At 63.7% G+C, this 23,958-nt stretch overlaps 1 protein-coding gene across 1 annotated transcript in view; it reads right to left on the reverse strand.

The window, feature by feature from the left end:
* Positions 1-235: 235 nt before the first annotated feature.
* Positions 236-23,958, reverse strand: part of MLPH (melanophilin) — a 48,352-nt gene continuing 24,629 nt past the window's right edge. Inside the window, exons 5-16 of the mRNA XM_025984319.2 lie at positions 22,951-22,989; positions 21,433-21,536; positions 19,908-20,024; positions 18,618-18,819; positions 16,473-16,618; positions 10,472-10,657; positions 10,058-10,210; positions 8,600-8,692; positions 7,990-8,061; positions 6,218-6,275; positions 4,340-4,443; positions 236-3,389 (exon numbers count right to left, since the gene is read on the reverse strand). Coding sequence (XP_025840104.2) covers positions 3,363-3,389; positions 4,340-4,443; positions 6,218-6,275; positions 7,990-8,061; positions 8,600-8,692; positions 10,058-10,210; positions 10,472-10,657; positions 16,473-16,618; positions 18,618-18,819; positions 19,908-20,024; positions 21,433-21,536; positions 22,951-22,989 — 1,301 coding nt within the window. The 3' untranslated portion in view covers positions 236-3,362. The remainder of the gene's footprint in view (positions 3,390-4,339; positions 4,444-6,217; positions 6,276-7,989; positions 8,062-8,599; positions 8,693-10,057; positions 10,211-10,471; positions 10,658-16,472; positions 16,619-18,617; positions 18,820-19,907; positions 20,025-21,432; positions 21,537-22,950; positions 22,990-23,958) is intronic.

Here is a 23,958-nt window from a genome sequence, read left to right on the forward strand (position 1 = left end):
CTGTCGCCTGGGCCCCTGCGGCACTCAGGTGAAGCATGTGACTGCGCCCGGGGCTCCCTGGGAGGCTGAGGAGGTGGCTGCTGGCCTGCGAGTGTCGCCCCGAGCTCCCTTTTGGGGTCTGGATGGTGGTGGTAATTGGGGGGAGTCCGCTCTGTCAGCGGATCATAATAGGTTTCCCAACTTAGCTACAGGGGGTTGAATGGTGGCTCCCCAAACTCTCATTCCAGAGCCTGGAACCTGGGAAGGTGATTTTATTTGCAAAAAGGGTCTTTGTACACGTCCAGAGAGTGAAGATGTCTGATGAGATTACCCCGGATAACTGAGGCGGGTCCCAAATCCAGGGATGAGCATCCTTGTAAGAGAAGGGCAGAGGGAGATGTGACACGGACATAGTGGGCCCTGTGAGGATGGGGCCACAACGTGGGATGACGCAGCCACAGGCTCAGGACGGCGGGGGCCCCCGAGGCTCGGGCAGGCAGAGAAGGGAGTCTCTCCGAGAGCGGCTGCAGGGAGCAGGGCCTGCCCACACGCCGATCCCAGACTTCCGGCCTCCACCCTGAGACGGTCCGTTGCTGGCGGGTGAGAATTTGTTAGGAGCAGCCCCGGGGCCCCTCAAGATCCGGGCTGGCTGCCACCCCCTGTTCCAGGATGCAACACATCCCGTTTGCCAAGACGGTGCGCGCTGGCGTGGGTGCCGCACCTCTCCCGGCACAAGCCAGGGGAGGAGTGCGGGGGTGGAGGGCTGTGGAGAGGGCAGGGCGGCTGGGTGGGGGGCCGTGGGGGGGCCGGACTGGAGGAAGCTGGTGTGCTCCTCTCGCCCTGCCAGCCGCTGCCTGGGGACGGCCCCTTGCAGAAGCCGGGACAAGGGCCCAGGCCGGGAGTCGGCAACCTTGTCCCGTACGGGGTCAGATGGTAACAACCCAACTCTGTTGTTGTAGCACAAAAGCATCACAGACAAGGAAGCACAGAGATGTGGCCCGATCCATGGACTCAGGCCTGGGCCATCGGGCAGGTGTCCTCGGGAGGACGCAGGGGCAACAGGGACTTTGGAGAAAGGAGGTGGGGCTGGCCTGCCTTGGGAGCAGCCCCCCCAAAACTGTCAGGCCTGGTGGCCCCCAGGCTCGGAGGACGGGTCTTCTCAAGCTTCCCAGGGGCTTGTTTGGAAGGCAAGGGGTCTGGGCAGTGGGGCTCACGGTGACCCTCCTGCCCCCCACAATGACAGCCCAAGCAGCCAGTGCTCCCTGGGGACGCTGTGACAAGTCACGACGAAGGTCTCCATGGAGCAATGGCCCACGGTTCCCAAGAGCAGAGACAGCACTGATGCACCGTGACACAGGCGCAGACCCAGCTCCTGGGTTTATCAAGACACCGGCAGATGCGTCGCACGAGCAACGAGACCCAGACATCGTGGAAAAGAACCGAGTGGAAGTGTTTGGCCTAAAGATACACTCCAAATAGCCACATTCTCCTGATAGGAGGTGGGGGCGAAGGTGAGCGAGCCGTGGCCGGAGCCCCTGGAAGGCCGGAGGGGACACTAGAGGGCACAGCAAGCAACTGGGGCGTGAGACCAAGTTCAGCTGGAAGAGTGACTCTGAGCCCCCAGAGGCGGTGGTGGTGGCTGCTCTCTGGGGTGGAATCGGCCACACGTCCAGCTCCCAGGGGCCCGAGGCCTTGGAGCCAAATGGGGATGGAGAAGGGGCTCCAGCGTGGGGGGCTGGGCTGGCGGGACCTGGGCAGGGGCTGGGAAGGACCCCCTCAGCCTCCCGCACTGTCGGGTCTCTGTGCGGGGCCGCTGAGGGAGTGAAGGCCCGTGTCCTGGCTGTGACGTGCGCCGATGACGGCTCACAAGCCCCTCGAGGCCACCCTGACAGGGGACACCCGGCTGTTGGGAGTTTGAGGTTCTCGGAGCTCAGATCAGCCAGGGAGGAGCCTGGCTAGTGAGGTTCTGGGACACGAGCAGGTAAACTGGGGACCCACTGTCAACCCTCGGGGACACGCCGAGGGCCAGCGGACTCACTGCTCGGACTCCTGTGAACTCGCACTGACTTTAACGTACTCTGGGAACAGGGAGGGGCGCGCCAACAAACAAACGGATCCCCTTTCGTCGGTAGGACGCCTTCCATCCCTCGGCTTTGAGTCGGGAGCCAGGTGGCCGCCCGGGGCAGGGGTGTCAGACCCGTCTCTTTGACACACCCCGACAGCCGCGGCAGCCAGATCCACCCAGAAGCTGGTTCCTGAAGCCTGTGGGCCAGCCCGGCGGCGGCTGCACCTGGGGCTTGGCAGAAGTGCAAGGCTCGGGGTCCTGGGTGGGCGCGGGGAGGGGGTGCGTGGAGCTGTGCCCGTGGTCAGCTCTCGCTCCAGGGGGACACTGCCTCGCACCCAGGGCTCTGTGTCCTTGTCCACAAAATGGGCTTAAATTCAAGCCAAGATTGCACACATGAGTCCCCGTGGGGCGGGTCACAATGTGCAGCCGGGGGGAGGGGCGTGTGCAATTACAGTGACCATGTTCCGAGGCAGCCCCCCCCCTGCCAGGGTCCCCGTGGGCTCCCCTTAGAACCGGATGAGCCACCCAGTCACCCAGAAGCAACCCTGACTCCCAGGCTGCCCCAGGTGGAGGAGGACTCAGGGCCCCTCCAAAACTGACGGCAGGTGGCTAGCGGGCATCCCTAGTTGGTCCTGGCCCCTCGGTCCCACCGGAACCCACCCTGCGGCCCGCCTCCCCAGCAGGTCCTCCGCCCCCCGACGTGGATCCGAGGCTCCCCTGCTGCCTTGTGCGCGCTGTGCCCTGGACCGCAGCGGGATTGCCCCCGGTCTGTGAATCCCAGGTGGCCTTGCAGAACGGGGGGCAGGAGGGGGCGGGGAGGTCGGCTGGTCAGGGGTTCCGTCGCCCGCCTCGATGCGCAGTTGCCGGTCCGACAGTGCACATGCACACACGGGGACACGCACGCCTGCCCCGCTCCCACCCAGGCTGGAGCACACGGCAGGTGCTGCGTGGGGCCAGCCCCCCTCTAGCCAGGCCGGCTCGGAAAGGGACAAAAGATCAGGCTGGAGCATTCTTCTCCGTGGCCTTCAATACGTGCGTGGAGCGCCGTCGTACAGGAAAGCCACGTCAGCCTCGGCGTTTCTCAGGGATCGGGGCAGGCTGGCAGGGGCGGTGGCCGAGGGTGTCAGGGAGCAGGGGTGGGGGGTAGCGGCGGGTCTGGAGCGCTGTCACCTCGCAGGAGGGCTCGCTTTCGGATGGGGCTCCGTCTTGTCCCGTGTCCCCCGGACTGTGAGCAGCACGACGTTCAGGGCGGGTGGAGGAGCACGAGCTGAGGTGCAGGGAGACAGGAGGAGGGCCCGGGTGGCTCTGTCGGGCCCCTTCAGGGCTGCTGGGTCATCACAGGCTTCTGCGGGACACACACACACACACACAGGTGTGTGCACTGGCCACTCCCTCATCAGAGGGTGCACGGACAGAGAGGGAGAATTTCAGGCTCTGAAGCGCGGGGAGGGATATTCTAATCGGAAAGCCCGTCAGTTCTCAAGTCCCCGCTGGCAACTTCCTCCGGGACAGTCATCAGCCCTGGGCGGGGACGGCGGAGCTCCGGCCACGGTCGTGCCGCCGCTGTCAGTTAAGGTGGGGCCTGCGGGCACCTCTATCCTCGCGTCTCCCCCCACGTGCGTCCCCTTGTTGGGGTGCCTGTCCCCTCCCTGGGTGTCCTCCCCATCCGTGGGCTGTCCCCTCCCCAGGTGACCTCCCCATCCATGGGCTGTCCCCTCCCCGGGTGTCCTCCTGTCCATGGGCTGTCCCTCCCTGGGTGTCCTCCCCATCCGTGGGCTGTCCCCTCCCCAGGTGACCTCCCCATCCATGGGCTGTCCGCTCCCTTTTGTCCTCCCCATCCGTGGGCTGTCCCCTCCCCAGTGTCCTCCTCGTCTGTGGGTTGTCCCTCCCTGGGTGTCCTCCCTGCCCATGGACTGTCCCCTCCCGGGGTGTCCTCTGCCCCAAGCCAAGACCCACCCCAGGATGAGCAGTGGCCCCTGCCACTGGTACATTCTGGTACCTTTAAGAAATGTTTTCAATTTTCCTTTAAATCTTTGGCCAATTTTACCCGTTAGTGTTCCCCCGGTCTGTGCTCTGGGGTCTTTTTATTTTTTTCAATAAATTTATTTTTTATTGGTGTTCAATTTGCCAACATGCAGAATAACACCCAGTGCTCATCCCGTCAAGTCCCCCCCTCAGTGCCCGTCACCCAGTCACCCCCCCCCATGTGCTCTGGGGTCCTAACGTCACCGTCACCATGTAAACCTGCCAGGCCACCGAGGTGCCCGCGCCTCAGGAAGCAAGAGGAAAGCTTACTGCGAAGCTGTGGGCGGCCACCCCCTTCCTGCTGTTGGGGTTCCTCTGCGTCAGGGATCCGCGGTACGTGGACGCCGATGGCCGAGCAGAGTCGGCGGCTCTACCTTCGGGGACAGGGAAGCGGTTAGGGACGTGCACACCCCGTGGGCTCCACTTTTCTCCGCGGCCTGGGAGCGAGCCTCACGGTCCCGTCGGAAAGGCTCCCTCCGGCAAAACACCAAGTGCCACTGCCTTTCCTTTACTCTGTGACGTGCCGTGGGCCACGGGGCCTGGTGGCGCTGCCCTCAGCATGGAGGGGCCCCCCCCCAAGGGCCCTCGCTCTCACATCCTGGCCAACGGCTTGTGGCCACAGCGAGCGGATCCCGGGGGAGGGCGGCCAGCGGCCTTGTCTGCCTGCCTGAGGCCCGGCACCTGCTCCCCGGGGGGGTGCTGGGCCCGTCTCCCCCTCCCAGCCCCGGGCTCCATGACGTCGCGGCGGTGGCTGCAAATCCACCACGGTGCAGGTGTTCACGCCACGGAAGCCGCCAAGTAGGGCTGCGTGATGCATCTTGCCAGGGGAGCTGAGGAGCTCCGTTCCGGGCAGGGCACGCGGGGCCGGGATCTGCCACCTGTTCCTGCTCCGGGACCCAACCCTACTGAGGGGACTGCCGATCCAGTGATCCCGGGGTGGGGAGGGAGGACACCCGTGGCCCTCCCCACCTGTCCCTGGGGATGAGGGATGAGAAGCCACTCCGCGGAGGCGGGTCATGGTGGCAGGAGAGGTGGGTGCAGGCTACCAGCCTCCGTGGGAAAGCCCGCCAGCTCCGGGGGTGCCTGGGGTGGTGAGGTATCCAGGCCCGGGACCGGGTGAGTGGCCTCTGAGGGCAAGGGGCTCACCCCCATCCTCCTGCTGTGAGCGGGAGCCTTCACTTGGGTTTCAGCCACGAGGCCTCCCAGAAGCTCCCCAAGCGCCAGTGCATGTGCTCCAGAAACCTCCTGGCCGCCCCGTGGCAGCTGGCCCCACTGGCAAAGTCCGTCCCCTGGCTGGTGGCCCTGGGTCGCGGGTTCCCCTCAATGGGCCTTGGGACCAGCTCTGTCTCTGGGCTGACCTCTCGGGGTATGGGGAGCTCAGGGGTGCAGAGAGGGAGCTGGCAGGGAGGGGAGCTGGGTGCACACCGGGGTGTGCAAAGACGTGCCCTGAGGAGGTGGAGGAGAACATTCTGGAAGTGGTGGGGAACCTCCGAGGGGAGACACTGCACCCGGCCTTCGGGGAAGGGATCGAGAAGAGCTCTGGGCAGGAGGCCCGGCCCAGGCAAAGGTACGGAAGTGCGGGTTTGCACAGAGCTCTGAGACCCCAGGGGCCTGCGAGGTGTGTGCTGTCCACCCAGGGCCCCACGTGGGGCAGGAAGTGAGGGCCTGGAGGGCTGTGCCAAGAAATCCCACTCATTCTGCAGGCAGGCGGGGGCCAACGATTGTTCGGAAGCAGAGGAGGGACACAGAGAGAGCTGTGCCTCACAACGGGTGGTGAGGACAGACACAGGGACCACGGGACACGTCACCGGGGCTTAGAGGGCTGACGGAGCAGTGGGGGGACCGGGCCCTGACCCAGGAAGGGGGCTGCTTCCCTCTGGTGACCTGCTGCCGGGCTGCGAGGGGATCCACGCACGGGCACACGGCTCTCCGCCGGCCCGGCCGTGCACGGTGCATGAGGCAGCCAGGCCTTCCAGCCTTTCTGCCCGGAACAAGGTCCGTGTCCTTGTCACACGGAGACACGGAGGGACACTAGGTCACGTTCTGTGCTTCGCGCGAGACGGTCGGGAGCTGCGTACCGCATTAGACCAGCTTACGGCGCAGGGCGTGGAAAACCCAGCGGGGACGAGGGGAGCCGCTCCCTCTTACCTTGGCTTTTCGGAGAATTACTGAACTTCCTTCTGAGGAGATAGGGCGCAGTCGTCACCTAGAAGAAAGAAGTCTCTGGGCTTCACGACATTGCTGCAATTCTGGGGCCCTTGGGTGGCTCTGCCCGTGGTTGAGCGTCTGCCTTCAGCTCAGGGTGTGACCCCGGGGTCCCGGGATCGAGTCCCCCATCGGGCTCCCTGCAGGGAGCCTGCTCCTCCCTCTGCCTGCGTCTCTGCCTCTCTCTGTGTCTCTCATGGATAAATAAATAAAATCTTAAAAAAAAAAATTGCTGTAATTCTTAGCCACACTGGGAGCTAACCCGGGACTTCCCGGGGTTCTTCCGGACTCTGGTGAACCAGGTCAGCTGTCTGTCCTTTGGCAGTATGTGAACACTGGTCAATGTTAAAACACGTGGTATCAGTGAACGAAGCGCCAAGTGCCAGAGCATAAAGGAGGTGCTTCCGTTTGTCCCCCGGGGGTGGGAGGCACGGACAGCACGCTCTCAGCCCCGCAGACCTGGGGGTGTCACCACCTGCATGGTGACGCGGATGACCTGCGTGTCCTCTCTGAACTCATCTGGAAAATGGGCCAGCAGCCCCTTCTCAGGGATACTGGACGACCGCCCACTCCTCGCACGTCCCCGGCTCTCGTGGCTGAGGCCCCTTCGCTCTCACTGTCCCGTGGACTGCGTCCCTGTGACGACGCGGATCTCCGCTCCCTGTTTTGCCTCTTCGGGCAGGAGCAGGTGGCCTGGAATTCCCCTGGAAAGTGCCCAGCTTCTCCCCGGGGTCCTGCCGGGCACATTTTGTGGGCTGCACCTGGGGACCTGATGCAGAGGCCTCTGGGGCTGGGGCTCCCCGAGCAGGTCAGAAGCACCACGGCCCCGGGAGCAGGGCGGGAGGTTGGGGCCAGGGTGCCGGGGCCAACATCCCTCCATCCTGCGTGGCCTGCGTGATCTCCATCAAGTATGTCCAGCTCCCCGAGCCCCGGTTTGCTCATGGGGGCCACAGGGTTAATCCCAACGCTCACTCGCCAGGCTTGTCAGCCCCAAATGGAAGGAGGGGAAAAACACTGTTTACACTGTAGAGAGCTGCCCAGCGTCACTGCACGATGAACAGGAGTGACCAGGGTGCGCTGTGGCTCTCAAGGGGCACGAGGCAGCAGGCAGGATGGGGAACAGATGCTGCTCTTCCTGGGGCACGGGGGTGGCACCCCTGACGCCTCGGAGACCCGGCTCCCTCCTGGGCCGGCACCTCCTCTGCATGCAGTGATGGGGCCACCGTCTCAGACCCACCCCGGTCCCGGTGCCCCTGCAGGCACACTGGCTCCTCATGCCCGCGCGGCCACGGCTGACACCTGCACCTCCCGGGGGCCAGGGGGTGCCGACCCCAGGAGCCCACCTGCCTGCACAGGGCCGCGGGGGAGAGCCCAGAGTGAGGTGGTCTATGGGTGACGGGCGAGGAGGGGTCCGTGCGGCCTCCCGCCCCCACGCTGAACCACTCCCGCCGCCTTACCCAGAGCCAAAGACACCGTGTGTGGGGTTTGCCGAGGCCGAGGCCTCTGCCCACCGTCCTGCCTCCCCAGCTGGGTTTTCCTGGATTTCCCCAACACGATGACGCCAGCCCTGTCTCAGCGCACGCCTCTGGGGACGCCCTGGGGTCCCCTGCAGGGCTGGCCAAGCTTACACAGGGCACGTTTCAGCCCCACCGCTCCCGGGACTCGACACGCTTCTGGAAGAGCTGCACCAGCCTTCCTCTTGGAATGACACGTACCTCGTCCGAAGTCTCTGCATTCGGATCCTTAGGCCTCTGGTCGTAACTCCCAGCAAGTCGGGGAAGAAATATCTGGAGGACAAGGAGGGAGCCTGTACCTGCTTGCTGCTTGTCCGACCCCGTCACAGGTGGGCCCGCGGGACAGAAGGATGGCCGTCCTCCCGGAACACTGGCCCTGCCGTGTATCCCCTGCAGCCGGACCTCCGGGGGCTCTCCTGGGACCACCCTCTGTTCGCCTGCCAGGCTACCCCACTGGCATGACCTGCCTGGGGACCCCAGCCCGGATCTGGGGAGACAGTACTGGCCCCAGACCCGCCCCCAACCTGCTCTTCCCGCTGCGCCCAGCTCTGACGGCACGTGCGGGACGCCACCCTTCAGGCTGCTTCTTTCGGACTTGAGGCCGTGTGCATGCGTCCCAAGTTCTCACAGGAAGAGCCAAGCTCGCCTCAAAAAACGCTTCTTTAGCCAGAACCCCGGCGGGGCACAGCTCCCGGGCTGGCCACGGGTCGGCGGGGCGGGCGGCGGCCTCTTGGTTCCAGGCCCACCGGGCGGGCCTGCGCTCTGGCCGGTCCCTGGGCACAAAGCCCCCGCGCTGGGCGCCCGCACTCACCGGGAGGTTGGACTTCCTCCGGGGCTTCCCCGAGGGCTTCACCGTGAGCCCCGCAGCCTGCAAGGCCGCAATCTTGGACTTGATGTTGGACACCTGGCAGAAAGGACAGACAGGCGGACCTCGTTCAGGTGTGCCGTCCCAGCCGCCGATTCGCCTGCATTGTTACGGTTCCCTTAAGACGGGGGTCCCAGCGGATGCGCTTTCGGGGAGCCCGTTGTCACACGTGGCTGCCGGGGAGGGGGCTGCTGCAGGTCGCCCCAGGTAGAAGGGAGGGGGGCCCTGCACACTTTCTGGCCCATTAGGAATTCTGGTTCCCACCGGGGACGGAAGGAGGGGCAGCGACTGCCGTCGGCATTGCTGTAGCTCTCAGGGACAGGGCTACACTTGACGGGCAAAGACTTGGTCGGCGTCTGCCTCTCTGGCATTACTATTTTATATTTTATATTTTATTTTATTTTATTTTATTTTATTTTATTTATTTTATTTTATTTTATTTTATTTATTTTATTTTATTTTATTTATTTTATTTTATTTTATTTTAATTTTATTTTTTCTGGCATCATTTTAAATGGGCCCCCACCCCCAGCTCCCATGGCAGCCAGAGGAAACTTCTAGAAACAGAAACAAGGCCCCTGTTCTGCTCCCTCCAATGGCTCCCCACCCTCCTCTCGGACCTGCCTCCCACCCTCTGCCCCCTCACACCCTCTGCCCCCGGCTCAGGGTTTCACTGCTCGTTCCTGAACATGCCAAGTTCAAGACCACCCCAGGACCTTTGCACATGTGTGCTGCCTTCTTCCTGTCCTATCCCTTCCTGGGCAGCCCACCTGGGGGCTCCACCGAGCCACCCTCACTTCCTGTGTGCACAGCTCTCTTTAAGAACTGAGCTCCTTGGTGTCAGGCTGGCTTGTCCCCCCTGACGGGCGTGCTCGGTGCACAGCTCAGGTGACATGCTCCTCACTCCTGGTGGGCACTTGCTTAGGAGAAGCAAGAATGGGCCGTGGGTGCTGGCTCCCCTTGCAGCCTGAGGGCCAGACCCTCTCTTCTCTGCGGGTCCCCAGGGGGGAGAGCAGTCCCCAGTCACCTAGGCCGTCCCCGAGGGGCCCTGGCTCCGTCCTTGACCTCTGTACACTATGGACACAACGCTCACCGGAACTCAGGTCCTGGGCCCACACTTGGGCTCCCAGGGTGACCCTCGGGTCAGAGTCTGGTCCTGAGACCCCCCACCCCCGGGGGCTGTCCTAAAACCCGAGTCTGCTTCTGGAGAAGCCCCCGCGTCCTGAGACTGGGCGGGGTACGCGTCAGCATCATGCCCGCGGGGCTGAACACCCTGCCCGCCTGCCCCTCACCGAGGCTGCAGGCGGGTGGGCATTTCCAAGCTCCTGTTCGGGAGCTGCGGGTGGACTGTCCACGGCCGCCACTCCTCCTCCCGGGGGCCCCCGCCCCTGGGGCTGGTGCTACCTCGCTCTCCACCTGCTGCACCTCACACGCCGTCAGGGCCACTCTGTCCTCCAGCTGCAGCAGCTCGTCTGTGGTCCTGCCGGGCTGCACGAGGTCCCGAGGGCCCCAGGGGGTCGTGTCCCGTCCGTGCGTTTGGCCCGCAGCCGTGCACACCTAGGACAGGGAAGCACGGAACGTGACCACCTGCAGGAGACACGGCAAGGCCTCCCCAAGACGGGCCCATCCCAGAGACACCCCTTCCTGTGGGCCTAGGGGGCTGGGCACCCACTGCTGCTCTTGTGGGGGCCCAGGACCCACCGGGGATGGGCTGCCTGCCTGGGGGGGCATGGGGTGGGGGCAGCAGCTTCGTCACAACCTCTGGACGCCTGGCCCCACCTCTGCCCAGGTCCCGCAGAGCCTACCAGGGCGCCTCACCTCCGGGGCTGCCCCGGGGAGGTCCTGCGAGGAGGGGCTCCTGGCCAGGTCTGACCCTTCCTCCTCGCTCCCTGCCTCCTCGGACGAGGTGCCCTGGTCACTGACGCGGCAGGTCAGCTCCTCCAGCTTCCTCCTGAGGGTCTCCTCTTCTCTGTCGGCGTCGGTGGGCTCGCGGCCGGCGAGACACTGCAGCGGGCAAGGAGATCCGCGTTCAGCGGGTCATCCGCGGGCACCGGGCTGCAGGGGGGCTCTGGGAGGGGTCCGCAGCCACTGCCCAGAGGAGCTGGTCCGAAGAGCTCGTGCTGGGCCAGTCCCGGGCTCAGGAGCCAGGCTCTGCAGGGGCGGCGCGGGGCACACCTGCCGATCCCGACGCCACCCAGGCCAAGGCCCACCCACGGTGAGCGAGACACTGGGCGCTCCTTCGTGGGCACTTTCACCACCAACAGTTCTTCCCTCTGACCCCAGATGGGGTCCCCGAGTCGAGGGAGTGCCCCCCGCCGTCAGCAGCCCAGCTCGGCACAAGCACCAGATTCCCAAGCAGTGGCAGGAAAGCCGAGGCCACCACGGGTCACGTGACCTGGGGCGGGTGGCCCTGAAGCCCATTTTGATGCCCGAGAGTTCTGGAACACCAAGTGAAAGCTGGGAGTGGGACCAGAAGAGAGGGCAGCGGCGGGGGCGGGGGGTGACAGCGACGGGGGGTGACAGCGACGCCGAAGCTGATCGGCGTCCGACGCGTCATTACCCCCGGGCAGCCGCTGTCACCGGCGCTCCCGATGGGCACAGGAAGGCGCGGATCGATCGTGCCAGGCTGCTCGAACTACGAGTCGTTAGCTGGCCGCAGCCTTGGGTCACCGTGGGCCTGGAGGCACCAGGTAACAGCCTCCCAGTGACTGAAAGCGCCACTTCCTCTTCCCCTGAGTCACCGGAGTCCACGGGCGCCCAGATCGGGACCCGGAAAAATCGATGCCTCTGTTCTGCTTCCAAGCACAGCAGAGGCGTCTTTCCTGCCATTACGTCCTCTGTGGCTCGCGTGTTTTCAAAGGGAAATGGCACTTGGGGAGCGGGGAGATGTTCCTGCTTTGTTCGGCAGGTAATTAGCTCGATCCTCACGGCGCCCGGGGCTCCGAGCGGGCGAATCTGCCCCAAGAAGAACGGAGAGCCGGGAAACGTCAACACGAGGGGCTCGGCTGCGGGTCACCGGCCCCCCCGCCGGCTGCGGGTCATCGAGCCCCCCCTCTGGCTGACGGTGATCAAGCCTCCCCCTGACCCTAGCTGAGGGTCATCGAGTCCCCCCCCCGGCTGTGCATCATTGAGCCCCCCTTCTGGCTATGGGTCATCGAGCCCCCCTCTGGCTGCGGGTCATTAAGCCCCCCCCTCTGGCTGCAGGTCATCGAGCCCCCCCCTCTGGCTACGGATCATCGAGGCCCCCCCTCTGGCTGTGGGTCATGAGGGCCCCCCCCGGCTGCGGGTCATCGAGGTCCCCCTCTGGCTGTGGGTCATTGAGCCCCCCCCGGCTATGGGTCATTGTCCCCTCCCTGGGATGTGGGTCATTGAGCCTCCCCCACCTCTGGCTGCGGGTCATTGAGCCCCCCTCTGGGTGCAGGTCATCTAGCCGCCCCCCTCTCTGGCTGCAGGTCATCAAGCCCCATACCCCTGCTGCCGGTCATCGGCCCCCCGCCCAGCTGTGGGTCATCAAGCCGCCCTCTGGCTGTGGGTCACCAAGCTCTCCCTCTGGCTGTGGGTCATCGAGCTCCCCTCTGGGTGCAGGTCATCCAGCCGCCCCCCTCTCTGGCTGTGGGTCATCAAGCCCCATACCCCTGCTGCCGGTCATCGGCCCCCTGCCCAGCTGTAGGTCATCAAGCCCCCCTCTGGCTGCGGGTCACCAAGCTCTCCCTCTGGCTGTGGGTCATCAAGCCCCCCTCTGGGTGCAGGTCATCCAGCCAGCCCCCCTCTGGCTGCGGGTCATCAAGCCCCCCTCTGTCTGCGGGTCATCGAGCCCCCCTCTGGCTACCCGGGAGTCCAGAGGTGGTGATGGATACTGGGCAGGGGGAGGCTCACCAGCCACCTCTGTGTGTGCAGGACACGTGGTTGCCACTGCAGACCCCAGCCAGCGCCCGGCACAGTCCCTGTCAAATGTCCTCTCGAGCGTGGAAAGGAAAGAAAAGCATCCCAGGACAAGGAGCTGGAGGGCTCTCATCCGGGGTTGGAGGAGGCAGGAGCCAGGGGCGGCAGGGACCACAGAGAAGGGAGAGGGCGGCGGGCAGCAGCCTGGGCATGAGCTGCGGGTCCAGTGCTGCCCTGAGCTAGGCTCTGGCAGCTCTGGGTGCTCCGAGGAGGAGGCAGGAGGGCCCCAGGGCGGCGCGGACGCGGTAAATACACCACCACCCTGGTTTTCCATCTGGTATCAAGGCACTGCCCCTCCCACCCCAAGCAGAACGCCTGCTTCTCAGGTCCTCGTGAGCGACCTCCACGAAGCTGGTGGCCCTGTCCTTTCCGCCCAAAGCGGCAACCACCTCGGCACTGGCTATGCCCCCGTGTGAGCTCCGACCGTCAGCCTTCCCACCTTACTTAGACACACGCCGGCAGAAAACCGGGCATGAGCTCCTGGTGCTTTCAGCTTGTGTGCAACCAAACCAAAATTTACCATTTTTAAATTGGGGGCAGACCTAGGCCGTGGATTGAAATGAACCACCATAACCTGGCACGGGTGAGGCTTCCGTGGGGAAACCGAGTCAGCGTCTGCAGGCTGAGCACAGCACCGATGGCCTTGGGGGTGGCTTTTGGGAGTGCGGGCCCACGCCCACCACGGGAGAGGGGCCATGCCAGGGCTGGGTTTCCCGGCCTTCTGGAACCCAGCCCCATGGAAGCCCCTTCATACACATGCTGTGCTGGGGCTCTGGTGTGAGTAATTGTAGATGAGCCTCCCCCGAGCAGTCCTCATCCAGGAAGTCCTGACCCTGACTACAAGCGCGGAGCCAGGCAACAGGGAAGAGCGGGACATTCAGACGGGCGCGACACGGCATCATTCTGGAGAACTCTCACCACCCTCCCCCCAGGTGTGTCTGTTGGTCTGGGTTTAGAAGCCGTCTCTGAGGGTGGGCAGGTGGGGGGGGGGGTTCCTCCCTTACTCCCGGGGGCCCTCCCCAGGGCCGCTGTAAGAGTCTGCCCTGGTTTTCACTGGTGCACCGGGCGGGCTGCCCGCTTGCCTTTACACAAAGATGCGCGGGACACGGCGAGGTGAGATGCTGGTGGACGTGGAGTCAGAGATGAGAACTGTTCAAGGAGGCTCGAAGGACGGGGGGTACCGGTGGGGCAGGGGCTGCGGGTACCCTCAGGGCGGGGGCAGCAGGTACTCTCAGGGCAGGGTCAGCGGGTACCCTTAGGGCAGGGGCAGCAGGTACCCTTAGGGCAGGGGCAGCAGGTACCTGCAGAGCAGGGGCAGTGGCTACCCTCAGGGGAGGGGCAGCGGGTACCCTCAGGGCAGGGGCAGCAGGTACTCTCAGGGCAGGGGCAGCGGGTACCCTTAGGGCAGGGGCAGCAGGTACCCTTAGGACAGGGGCAGCAGGTACCCTTAGGGCATGGGCAGCAGGTACCCTTAGGGCAGGGGCAGCGGGTACCCTTAGGGCAGGGGCAGCAGGTACCTGCAGAGCAGGGGCAGTGGCTACCCTCAGGGCAGGGGCAGCAGGTACCTGCAGAGCAGGGGCAGCGGGTACCCTCAGGGCAGGGGCAGCGGGTACCCTCAGGGCAGGGGCAGCAGGTACCCTCAGGGCAGGGGCAGCAGGTACTCGCAGGGCGGGGGCAGCTGGTACTTGCAGGGCAGGGGCAGTGGGTACCTGCAGGGCTGGATGCCAGGGCACAGGTTTTACTGAATGTTACTAACGTTGCCACCTCTTAAAGAAACTTTCTGCAAATAGACAAATCTAGTCTTCATCCCCTGTCTTCTGACTGGGGCTCCTCTGCCCACCGTGGCTCTGGCCTGCCCTGGGAGGTCCCTGCCCGGGCCTCACTGCACCTCCACCACCGCCCCAGCCCTCCCGGGGGCCTCACCTCCGTCTGATCAAAGGTCACCTCCCTGTGTAGTGTTTTCCTCGCTATTCCGTAAAAGGGGGGGTCAGGCCCTAAGAAGCGAGCGCCACCCTGGGTGCAGAACGGTAGACGGCTTTTCCCTGCAGACCTTCTCAGGGCCTTTCCCACCCTGCTGTGCTCAGGGCAAAGGGCGAGCACACCTCCTCCTGCAGGATGCTTCAGGGTGACATGCCAGGAAGGAGAGGCAGCTGTGCCTGTGGGCACGGACTCCGGACAGGGAGACAGACGCGGAGCCCAAAGACTCCACAATTCTGTCCTGCTGACGTTTTTCAGCTCAACCAACTTTAGAACAAAAAAACGTACCCCGGTTCCTCAAAAGCCATGCAGGAAGGGCGGGCTCCTCAGCCGCCCCCGCTGGCCTCGTGCATGTCCTGGCCCGCGTGGGCACATCTGCTGCTGCTCGGGCTGATGGGGACAGGGCGCTCAGCAAACCTGGGCCCCACTGGGCCGCCCCCCTGGTCACCGACGGCCCCGGGCAGTGCCGGTGTAGGGCCAGCTGGGCCTGGGGGGGGCTGTCGGCCGTGCTCCTCCGGGTAGTCTGGACGCACACAGGGGTACAGGGCGGGCAAGGCCTAGCTCCCTGCAGACAGCCCCTCCCAGCTCCAGCCCCCTGCTGCCCCGCGGGCCCCCCGTCCCCCCGTCTGCCTGTGCAACCGCAGCAAAGCACCACTGCACGTTAGCAGCTTCCCGCCCTTTCTGGACACGCTGGATGTTGGTGAGCCCTCCCACCTGACGGCCCAGAGCTCCGTCCCCATTGGGGAAGCTCCATGGGTGCATCCCCCGGCCCTCCACCCCCGCCCCGCAGGGAGGGTCCCGGGAGGAGCTCTGTGCCACACCTCCGGGTGCAGACAAACGTGCCCGAGACCCGCCTTGGCTGAGCTACATCCAGGCTCCTCCACCCAGAGCGGGGGCTCTCAGCTCGGTGTCCTGCCTCTGGGTTCCTCACTCTCAAACAGCCCCAATCCCACGACCCCCTCCGTGGCAGTCAGGCCTTACTGGGGTCGGTGCATCTGTATCCACCTGGTGGTCCCGCTCTCCTCCTAGAAAGCACTGTCGCCTTCCCCCCGGTACCGTGTACTTGCTCAGGCCTAAGCCAATTATCTGTAAACGGGACCACGGTTTCAACTCCGTGAAGGGAACCCGGGGCACTCAGAGGAATCTTGTGATTTATTCCCTAAATCGGGGTCTTCAGTGTGAGGCGGTCTCACTAATTTAACAGGTGTCACGTCTTCTAAATTTTCTTAACACCTGCGTGAAGTCTGCTGAAGGTACAAAGCAGTGGAGCATGTCCTCCTCTTGTAGGTGACCTGAGGATACTGGGTGGAGTGAAGAGTGAATACCAGCATCAAAAGGAGCCAAGCGGCGACACAAGCTAGACTATGACGGACCTCAAAGCACTATCCCTGTGCGCAGGGGGCCGGGCACGGAAGGTCCCGCAGGGGACGTTTCTGTCTACGTGGAAAGCCCGGAAAGGGCAAATCCAGGAGACGAGAAGCAGGCTGGTGGCGGCCAGGGCCTGGCGGGAGGGGGCGGGGAGCGACGCTAACGGGAAGAGTTTCCCTCTGGGGCGATGGCGTTTGGTGGGACCTGCGTGGTGGCGGCTGCGTGACACTATGAACGTCCCAAGTGTGAGCGAGCGTCCGCTTCGGAATGGCTAATTTTATGTTGTGTGGATTTCACTTCAACGAAACGATGGATATTTTGATGATACCGCAACGCACGTCGGTTTGTGCAAATGTAGGGTTTTAAATTCAATACTTGAGGTATTTTGAAGGCTCTGATTTCTCCACCAGGACTTGATGATGTTAAGCTAAAAAGGCTCCTCCCCAAGCGGCTGCAAGGAGGAGCTTCCCAGATGCCTTACCTGGCCCTCAGCCTTACCTGGCCCTCGCCCTTACCTGGCCCTCGGCCTTACCTGGCTCTCAGCCGGAGTGTGGCCTCCCAGTCGGGGATGCTGGGAGGTGGTGCCCGGAGCCCCGGCGCCCTCGTCTTCGGAGACGGAGATGTCCGCGTCGGCCAGATGCTGGGAGCGGAGGGGCTCCCTCCCGACGGCCTGCGTCCCTTTGGGGTGAGAGTGGGTTCGATTTATTTAGAGCGAAAAGCGGAAAGCCAGTGGACACGCTTTCCCCGATAAAGAAAAAGGAGAGATTACAGCCGCCGAGACGTGCCGGCGGCCCCTGCGGAGGGGGAGCCGAGAGCTTCAGGCAAGGCGCAGCCTCGGTGGGCCGCAGGGAGACAGCCGTGTGCGCAGGAGGCTCACAGCACACGGGGCCGCTGCCCGGGGTCAGGCGGACGGGGCCCCCGGGAGCTTCACGAGCGGAGGTGACTTTAGAAGTCCTTCCACACTCGTCACTACGGGCTTTTTCTCACGCCAGACCTTCTGTGGGCACGGGTCCCCTCCCGTGGGCCTGGAAATGCTTGTCCTGGGCTCCGGCTGCGGGGGGCTTACTGTCCCCACGGCCTCCCCATGAGGTCCCTCCCGGGGCTCCAGGCAGCCTGGACGGCACGGCGCCCGGCCACGCCGGGACCTGATGGGGGACAAGGAGCTGCGTCCGGAGGTGACCCTCGCTGGGAGGTGCTGCCCGGGAGCTCCTGCGGCAGGAAGTCACCGCGCACAGCGACTTCTGCACTCCACGGGCACAACGAGTCCTGCCGAGCCCCTGAACGAGCTGCCGGGAGGGCCCCGGGTGCCAGGGATACTCCGGCCCCGTGACACGCAGGTTCCAGCCCAGGACGCCGTGTGCTGAGGGCGCAGTGCGGCCCTGCCGGACTCCCAGCCCACGGCAACAGGGTGGACATGTGCGGCTTTAAGCCGACACATTTGTGATCCTACGAAACCACGCGGTGCCTATGAGCACGCCGCCTCCCCTCTTCGCAGAGAGGAGAAACTGAGTCACAGCGGCTAAGCGGGTTGGTCGAGCGGCGTCCCGCGTCCCACCGCACCTGCGGGTTGTCTGAGGCACTCTGAAGGACAGCGCTGCCTGTCAAACCCCGACAGGTCACTGGGAGATGCCCCCAGTTTAAGGGATGAGGTGGAGACTGTGCTATTTGGACAGAATGGCTGGGCTCGGAACTCGGTGCCGGCCGTCTCCCTGGGCCTCTGCCCCCGCCCTGCCCGCCGCCCCACGGTCCGGTGCTCGGGGTGGTGAGGGGTCACGGCAGTGGCGGCAGGGAGGGGGGCATGAAGTCTGCGCACGTCCCCGTCCTAGGACTTGTTCGATGTAGATTCACTTACTCACTGTTCAGGGGGCAGTAAAGCCCCATGTTCCCCCCGAAATGCCTCCAGCATCCTAACTGCCCTGTGCACCCTGAGATTACGGCCCCTAGGATATAATGAAAAGGGAAAACGGAAAGTGGACCGATTTCCTGGCAGACGGTGTCTTAACCACATTTCCGGGCAGCTGGCCCCCGGCTCGTTAGCGGGACGGCAGGTTGCCTCTGCGGTCTGCTCCGCTCCCGCATCAGTAGGGGCTCTGAACTCCTGAACCCACCCCCCCACAGGGCACAGGGAAGACGGCCATGCGGGATCTCATTATGAAGCACACTGTCTGCCAACGAGATTAAACCGAGCAAATCCAGGTTCTCGGCACGCACAGGCCTCCCGATTCCCAGCTAGGAGCCGACGGCGGGCCAGGGGAGGCGGTGCCCGGGGGAGCCTGTACCAGCCGTCCCCCCAGGTTTGGAGCTGCCCGGTCCTTCGGTCACGATGGGCGGTCCAGGTGACCGGTGATCCTAATCCCTTCAGGGACACCTACTTGTCCCTACAAACCAGCTCAGGATCTTCCCTAAAGGCCGCAGCAAGCTGTGCGGCCAGTTGACTCATTAGCGCTGGAACTTCTGAGGGTTACAAGAGAAGCACCCAGCCCCGGGGTCAGGGTGGGGTGGGTGTGGGGATGGGGGGGGCAGGTGTGGATGGCGTCCACCAGGACGGCGTGTGTCGGACGGTCAGAGTGAAGGAAGGGGTTGCTATGAGTGAGCCAGCGCGTCTACACCCGTCGGGGCAGCAGGCAGGCCCCCCCCCCGCGGCCTCCTCCCCCGCAGAGCCCATCGAGGGACCTACCAGCTGCGGCTGTGCTGCAGGACCCCGCAGGGAGGCAGGGCTCGGCGAGGGCGTCCCGTCCGGCAGGTGAGAGGCTGTCCATCCGCTCTTCTGGATATGCACAGCACCCAGAGGCATCAACATCTGCCTCCTCCAGGACGGTGGCCTCCTGGGAGGCGTCCTCTGCACGAGGCTCATGCGTGAGGGCCTGGGCACACGGGACCTGCGGTTTTACGAGGAGGGTCAGCTCTTTGGCACATGGGTCCTTCCCAGTCCCAGTCTCGAGGGTTTCCAGGCATCATCTGAGCAAACGCCAGACACCCCTCAGCTCCGGCCCCTCGCAACTCACTGCCCTTTGCTTTCAGAAATCCCGCTGAACCCGCTTGCTGACTACTCTGCATCATGCGTCCGTGGGGGGCTGGGGTTCCTGATGCCCTAGGCCACTCATCACACAAGGGACCTGAGACCCACCTGACAGCCTCGGGGGCTCCGACTCACCTGCAGCCCAAAGCCCCGAGGGGGCCGATGGGAAGGTGACTGTTTTTGGGGGAATGCATTGTTCTGTGTACACCCTAATACTCCCAGAAAAGCGAGTGGGAGTGTGGGTGGGGCTCCCGGGGGGCCCCTGGGTGCCACCCCAGCACCTCTTCTACCTGCCGGGGTCTCTCTTGTGCCATCGTCCCCAAGGAAACAAGGTGCAGAGGGCTCCTGGAAGCCACATGCCCCAGGGCTCTTTTCCAGTGTGAGAGGGACAGGAAGGAAGCAGTCATCAGGCCCTGGAGGCCACGGGAAGTGGAGACCGCAGGGGCTGGTCTTGTGGCCTAAAGACGTCTGGGGAGCCAGCCCGCCGCCCCCAAAGTGGTCTGCGCATCCGCCTGGGCAGAGGCATCCCCACCCCAGCTCTGGCCTGGTGCCGCCGCAGGGACGTCCAGGCACACGTGAGGCCCAGAGTCCAGAGCAGACGCCGGTCCTCAGGCCTGCCCTCCTGAGTCACGGCATAGAAACCTTATTTCTGGGATGGGCAGTCACCCCGAAATCCCTGGGCCCCTCATCTGTCCAGCCCGGTTCCCACGTTCCCATCCTGTACACCACTTCTCCAAGCTGCCAGCCCCGTCTCTGCAGAGATGGGGAGTGAGAAGCTTCTGGACCCTGTGCCCTCACCCTGACTCTCCCCCGGCCTGTCGTGCCTTGAAGCCTGCTATGGCCATCGGACTCCTTCCCAGAGCGCCCCGTCCCCCACCTGGGGCCCACATACCTGTCGCTCAGGTTATCCCCGGAAGGCTGGGGGGCCAGAAACGAGAGCCCACTGACCTGCAGGCTGTCTGTGGCCACTGAGACTGGGGACGAATGGGGGGGGTGACTTCCAGACCAAGTGGAGTCGTCAGAGTCTGCCTCAAAGTCCAAGTCGTGGAAGGAGAGACGCTTTTTCTTCACAGGTGCGGGCGGGGGCAAGAGGAGGAGAGTCAGAGTCAGCCTCACAGAGAGGACTGGGGGCCCCTCAGCCCTGGGCAGCGGGAGGGGGGCGCCCCCAGGGGCTCATCTACCTCCTACACTAGAAACAAATCCGAAGGAGCTCCGGAGCTCGGAAGGGGTCCCGAGGCCCCCCTGCCCCGAATTCCCCGCAAGATCTGCATCCTCAGCATCTCTTAGAGCAGAAGGAAACACCTGCTCGGCCCGAGGGGCATGGGGCTGCTCAGAAGTGCTGAGGACACGGGCCCGGAGCTCTGTGGCCTCGGGGTGTTGGGTGGGGGGCCGGGGAGGGGCCGGCGGTCTTCTCCGGGGCTGATGGCTGCTTCTCTCCCTTCAGAGGTGTGTATGGGGGGGGGCGGTTCATGCAAATGAGCCCCCCCCCCCCCGTCGTGCGGGGATGCAGACTTGGAGGAGAGCTCCCTGGTGTTCAGATGAAGAGCACCAGCCCACTGAAATCCTCCCCCACGACGATCTTGATCCTTTAAAGGTATCGCATAGGGAATGTTCCGGACACTGGCTAGTACTCTTCAAGCTCAGAGTGGCAGGAATACAATTCTCTCGCTGTAGACTGGCCGGGTCTGGCTGGTGCCGAGTCTCATGGACCCCAGCATCCTCCCCGTGTCTCCCAACTAAACTCATCATCCACCCCTGCCCCAACCTGCCCCCTTCCGTCATCCCACCCAGAAACGCTGGGCCGTGCTTTGCTCGTCTATCATCAAAAATAAGTCATAAAATGGGCATAAAACTGGGTGGCTCAGTGGTTTGGCGCCTGCCTTCGGCCCAGGGCCTGATCCTGGAGACCCGGGATCGAGTCCCGTGTCGGGCTCCCTGCATGGAGCCTGCTTCTCCCTCTGCCTGTGTCTCTGCCTCTCTCTCTCTCTCTGTGTGTCTCTCATGAATAAATAAAATCTTAAGAAAAAATAAGTCATAAAATAAATGAAGATGGAGACCAACACGAATAAAAGGCTCGTGGTCGCCTATAAGGAAAAGTAAAATGTTCACAGGAAGGAGTCTAAAGGGGGTCCCCTTCCTTAAAAGATGCAGGGTGCTCTGGGACCCCTGCCTGCCCTCACAACCTCACAAGCGTGCCCCCCCACCCCGGGACTCTGGCTGGACGGGTCAGGCAGGCTTCTCTGCAGCCTCTGCCCACCCCACACCTTGCTTTGGGGTTTCTTATGGTGAGACCACGTGTGAAAGCAGCTCCTCTTTCATGCTCAGTCTCAGAGACCGTCCAGGCACGGCAAGGGAGGCGGGGTCTTGTGCTCATGCTGAAGCACCCAGGAGAGCCGTGGAGAGCACGGAGATTTTTAGGAAATTAGGACCCAAGCCTCCCACTTGGCAGTGGGGGTGTCTGGGGAGGACTTACCGTGCTGCCGAGGGGCTGGGCCTGGGCCACTGTGCCCGGTTCTCCATCCTCATCTGTCTGTTCACTGTCTCCACTTCCCTCACCAGGGCTTGGCTCCGGCCCACCTGCAACGGACACCTGCATGACTCCACCCGGGGAGAGAAAGACTGGGGGCAGACCATACATCCACCACCCACACATCCACCTACCCACCCATCCATCCATCCTCCCCGCCCATCTACAGCCCATCCACACACCCATCTACCCCCACCCATCTGTCCACCCGTCTACCTACCTACCACTCATCCACTCACCCATCCCTTCTCCATCCACCCATCTACCCACTGTGGATCCATCCAGGCAAGCTCATCTGCTGGCCTCACAGAGACCTATCCAAGCATCATTTAGACCCGTTCTGAATCCCAGCAGGAAACTATTACTTTGCAACAATTTTGTCGAGGGTCACACCTTCAGGCATTTGCCCTCCATTCCTGGACTGCTTCTTGGGCAATCTCACCCCCCGGCCTTGTGGTGGGGGAAGGAGGCCAGAGCTAAGTCATGTTTTCTCAGTCATTTCATCTGCTGATCCCGCCCCCCCTTTCTCTGCCCTGGCCAGGCCCTCACCTGAGCACCCAGGTGGCCCCGGCCCTCTGCTCTCCCACTCACGCTGGCCTGGCCCCTGGTCTCCTGTTAGGTCACCAGAAAGGAATCCAGGAAATGGACTCTTGGGATTTAGGGCATGGATCTTCCACCTTCCCTCAGGGGCCACGATGAGGAGCTTGGGCTGTGGGGCTGGGCCCTGCACTAGCTGCCACCGCCCACCCCAGCCTGTGCTGCCCCGGCCCTCACTCCTTGTGCCTTTGCGTGGGGGGAGGTCTCAAGTGTGAACAGCAGGGCATTTAGTGTCCTTGAGAACACCCTGAAAGCCTTTCTGGGTTCCCCGGACTCAGACCCGTGCAGCGGACGGACCGGGTAATTATCTTCACTCTCTGGACAGTGAGCCTTGAGGAAACTCACCCTAAACCACCAGACAGAGGAAGGACACTGAGCTGAGCTGAGCAAATGTGGATGTGGCTTCCGGAGGCCTGGGGCATGTGCATGTGTGCATGCCCCTGAGCGTGCATGTGCATGAGTGTGCGTTCCCATGTGTGCATGCATGTGTATGTGCATGTGTTCAGCGTGCATGCCCGTGTGTGCATGTGTGCGTGCATGCATGTGCATATGTGAGGTTGTGTGCGTGCTCCCGTGTATGCTTGTGCACGATGTGCATGGTTTGCATGCATGAGTGTGAGTGTGTATGCACATGCACGTGGCCTGTCCCCAGGACCGAACAGGAACAGGAGCCCTGCGCCCCTGCTGGTTACCAGCTCCTTGCACGTGTCCCCGCTGGGGAGGGTTTGCGCGGCCCCCACCCTCTCCAGAGCCAGTGATTCTTAGCAAAGCCCAGAGGCCTCCCTGCTGCTGTCGCGGGAGAGGGTGCGTGGGCGCCCTTGACAGGGAGGTGGCAACAAACCCCACCCGGGGGCATGAGGCACTTACTGTGGTTGTCAGGCGAGCTGCGCGCGCTGTCAGGCGAACCTGGGACCAAAGAAGAGGCGGTGGGGTCAGCCTCCTGGGACCACATGCCCGAGGACAGGGTCCTCTCCCCTCCCTCCCGGCCCTGGACGGTCTCCTGCCGCGGGGCCCCGTGGCTCTGCTGGGTCGCCCGGAGAAGACCCGGTACCCCCCGCCCCCCAGGGGACCAGCCTGCACCAGGCCCTGGCTGGCCAGGTCTCTAAACAGTAACCTCCATCACTTCTAGTTTTTCAGTTTGACTACCTGAGAAAAAAGATGCAACTTTCCTTCCCCTGCACCCTCCATGACTCAGTGAGATCACCCCTGGACACAGGGTGCCCCCCTCCACCCCGACCCCGTGCTGCCCGGTTCCTGCTGCCCCACAGTGCCACCTCGTGGCCCTCAGTCGTGACAACTGAAATCGGCAGGTCCTGGCTGGGCGTCACCATCCCACAGCCTTTCCCGCAGCCCACCCGGTGCCTGGAGATCAAGATCGGCACCTCCCAGATGGAGGCCACATCCTCAGGGGATCTAGTGAGGCCTCTGTGTACGGAGCCGCCTTCGGGGTTGAGGTTCTGGAACGCTCTGCTGTGCGGCTTTCCGTCGCGCTCCCTGAGGTTCCCACCCTCAGGCTTACAGCGGGGCTGGACTCAGCTCCTGGGGTTGCAGGGAGAGACCCACTCGGCCGGCTCCTGGCTGCCCGAGTGGGCAGGGGGGTATGGGCTTTCCTGACGGACTCCAGCCTGAGACAGACACAGCCTTCAAGAATCGGGTGGCAGCGGCTCCCGTGTCTGTGGTCCCATCTGTTGCCTCAGCACAGTTACCAGGAGAGCCTCCTTTTATTCTTGAAAATGTTCTGATTTGGACGATTTATCATGTGCCTTCTTCCCCCAAGAACCAAGAAGCCTCTCACCCCCTGGTTCCCTGCTCCAGGTGCTACGAGCCATGACAGCTGAGGGGGCCTCTGGGGTGGGGGTGGGGTCCTTGTCCTAA

The sequence above is a fragment of the Vulpes vulpes genome, chromosome 9, assembly GCF_048418805.1.
Source record: "Vulpes vulpes isolate BD-2025 chromosome 9, VulVul3, whole genome shotgun sequence".
NCBI lineage: Eukaryota > Metazoa > Chordata > Mammalia > Carnivora > Canidae > Vulpes > Vulpes vulpes.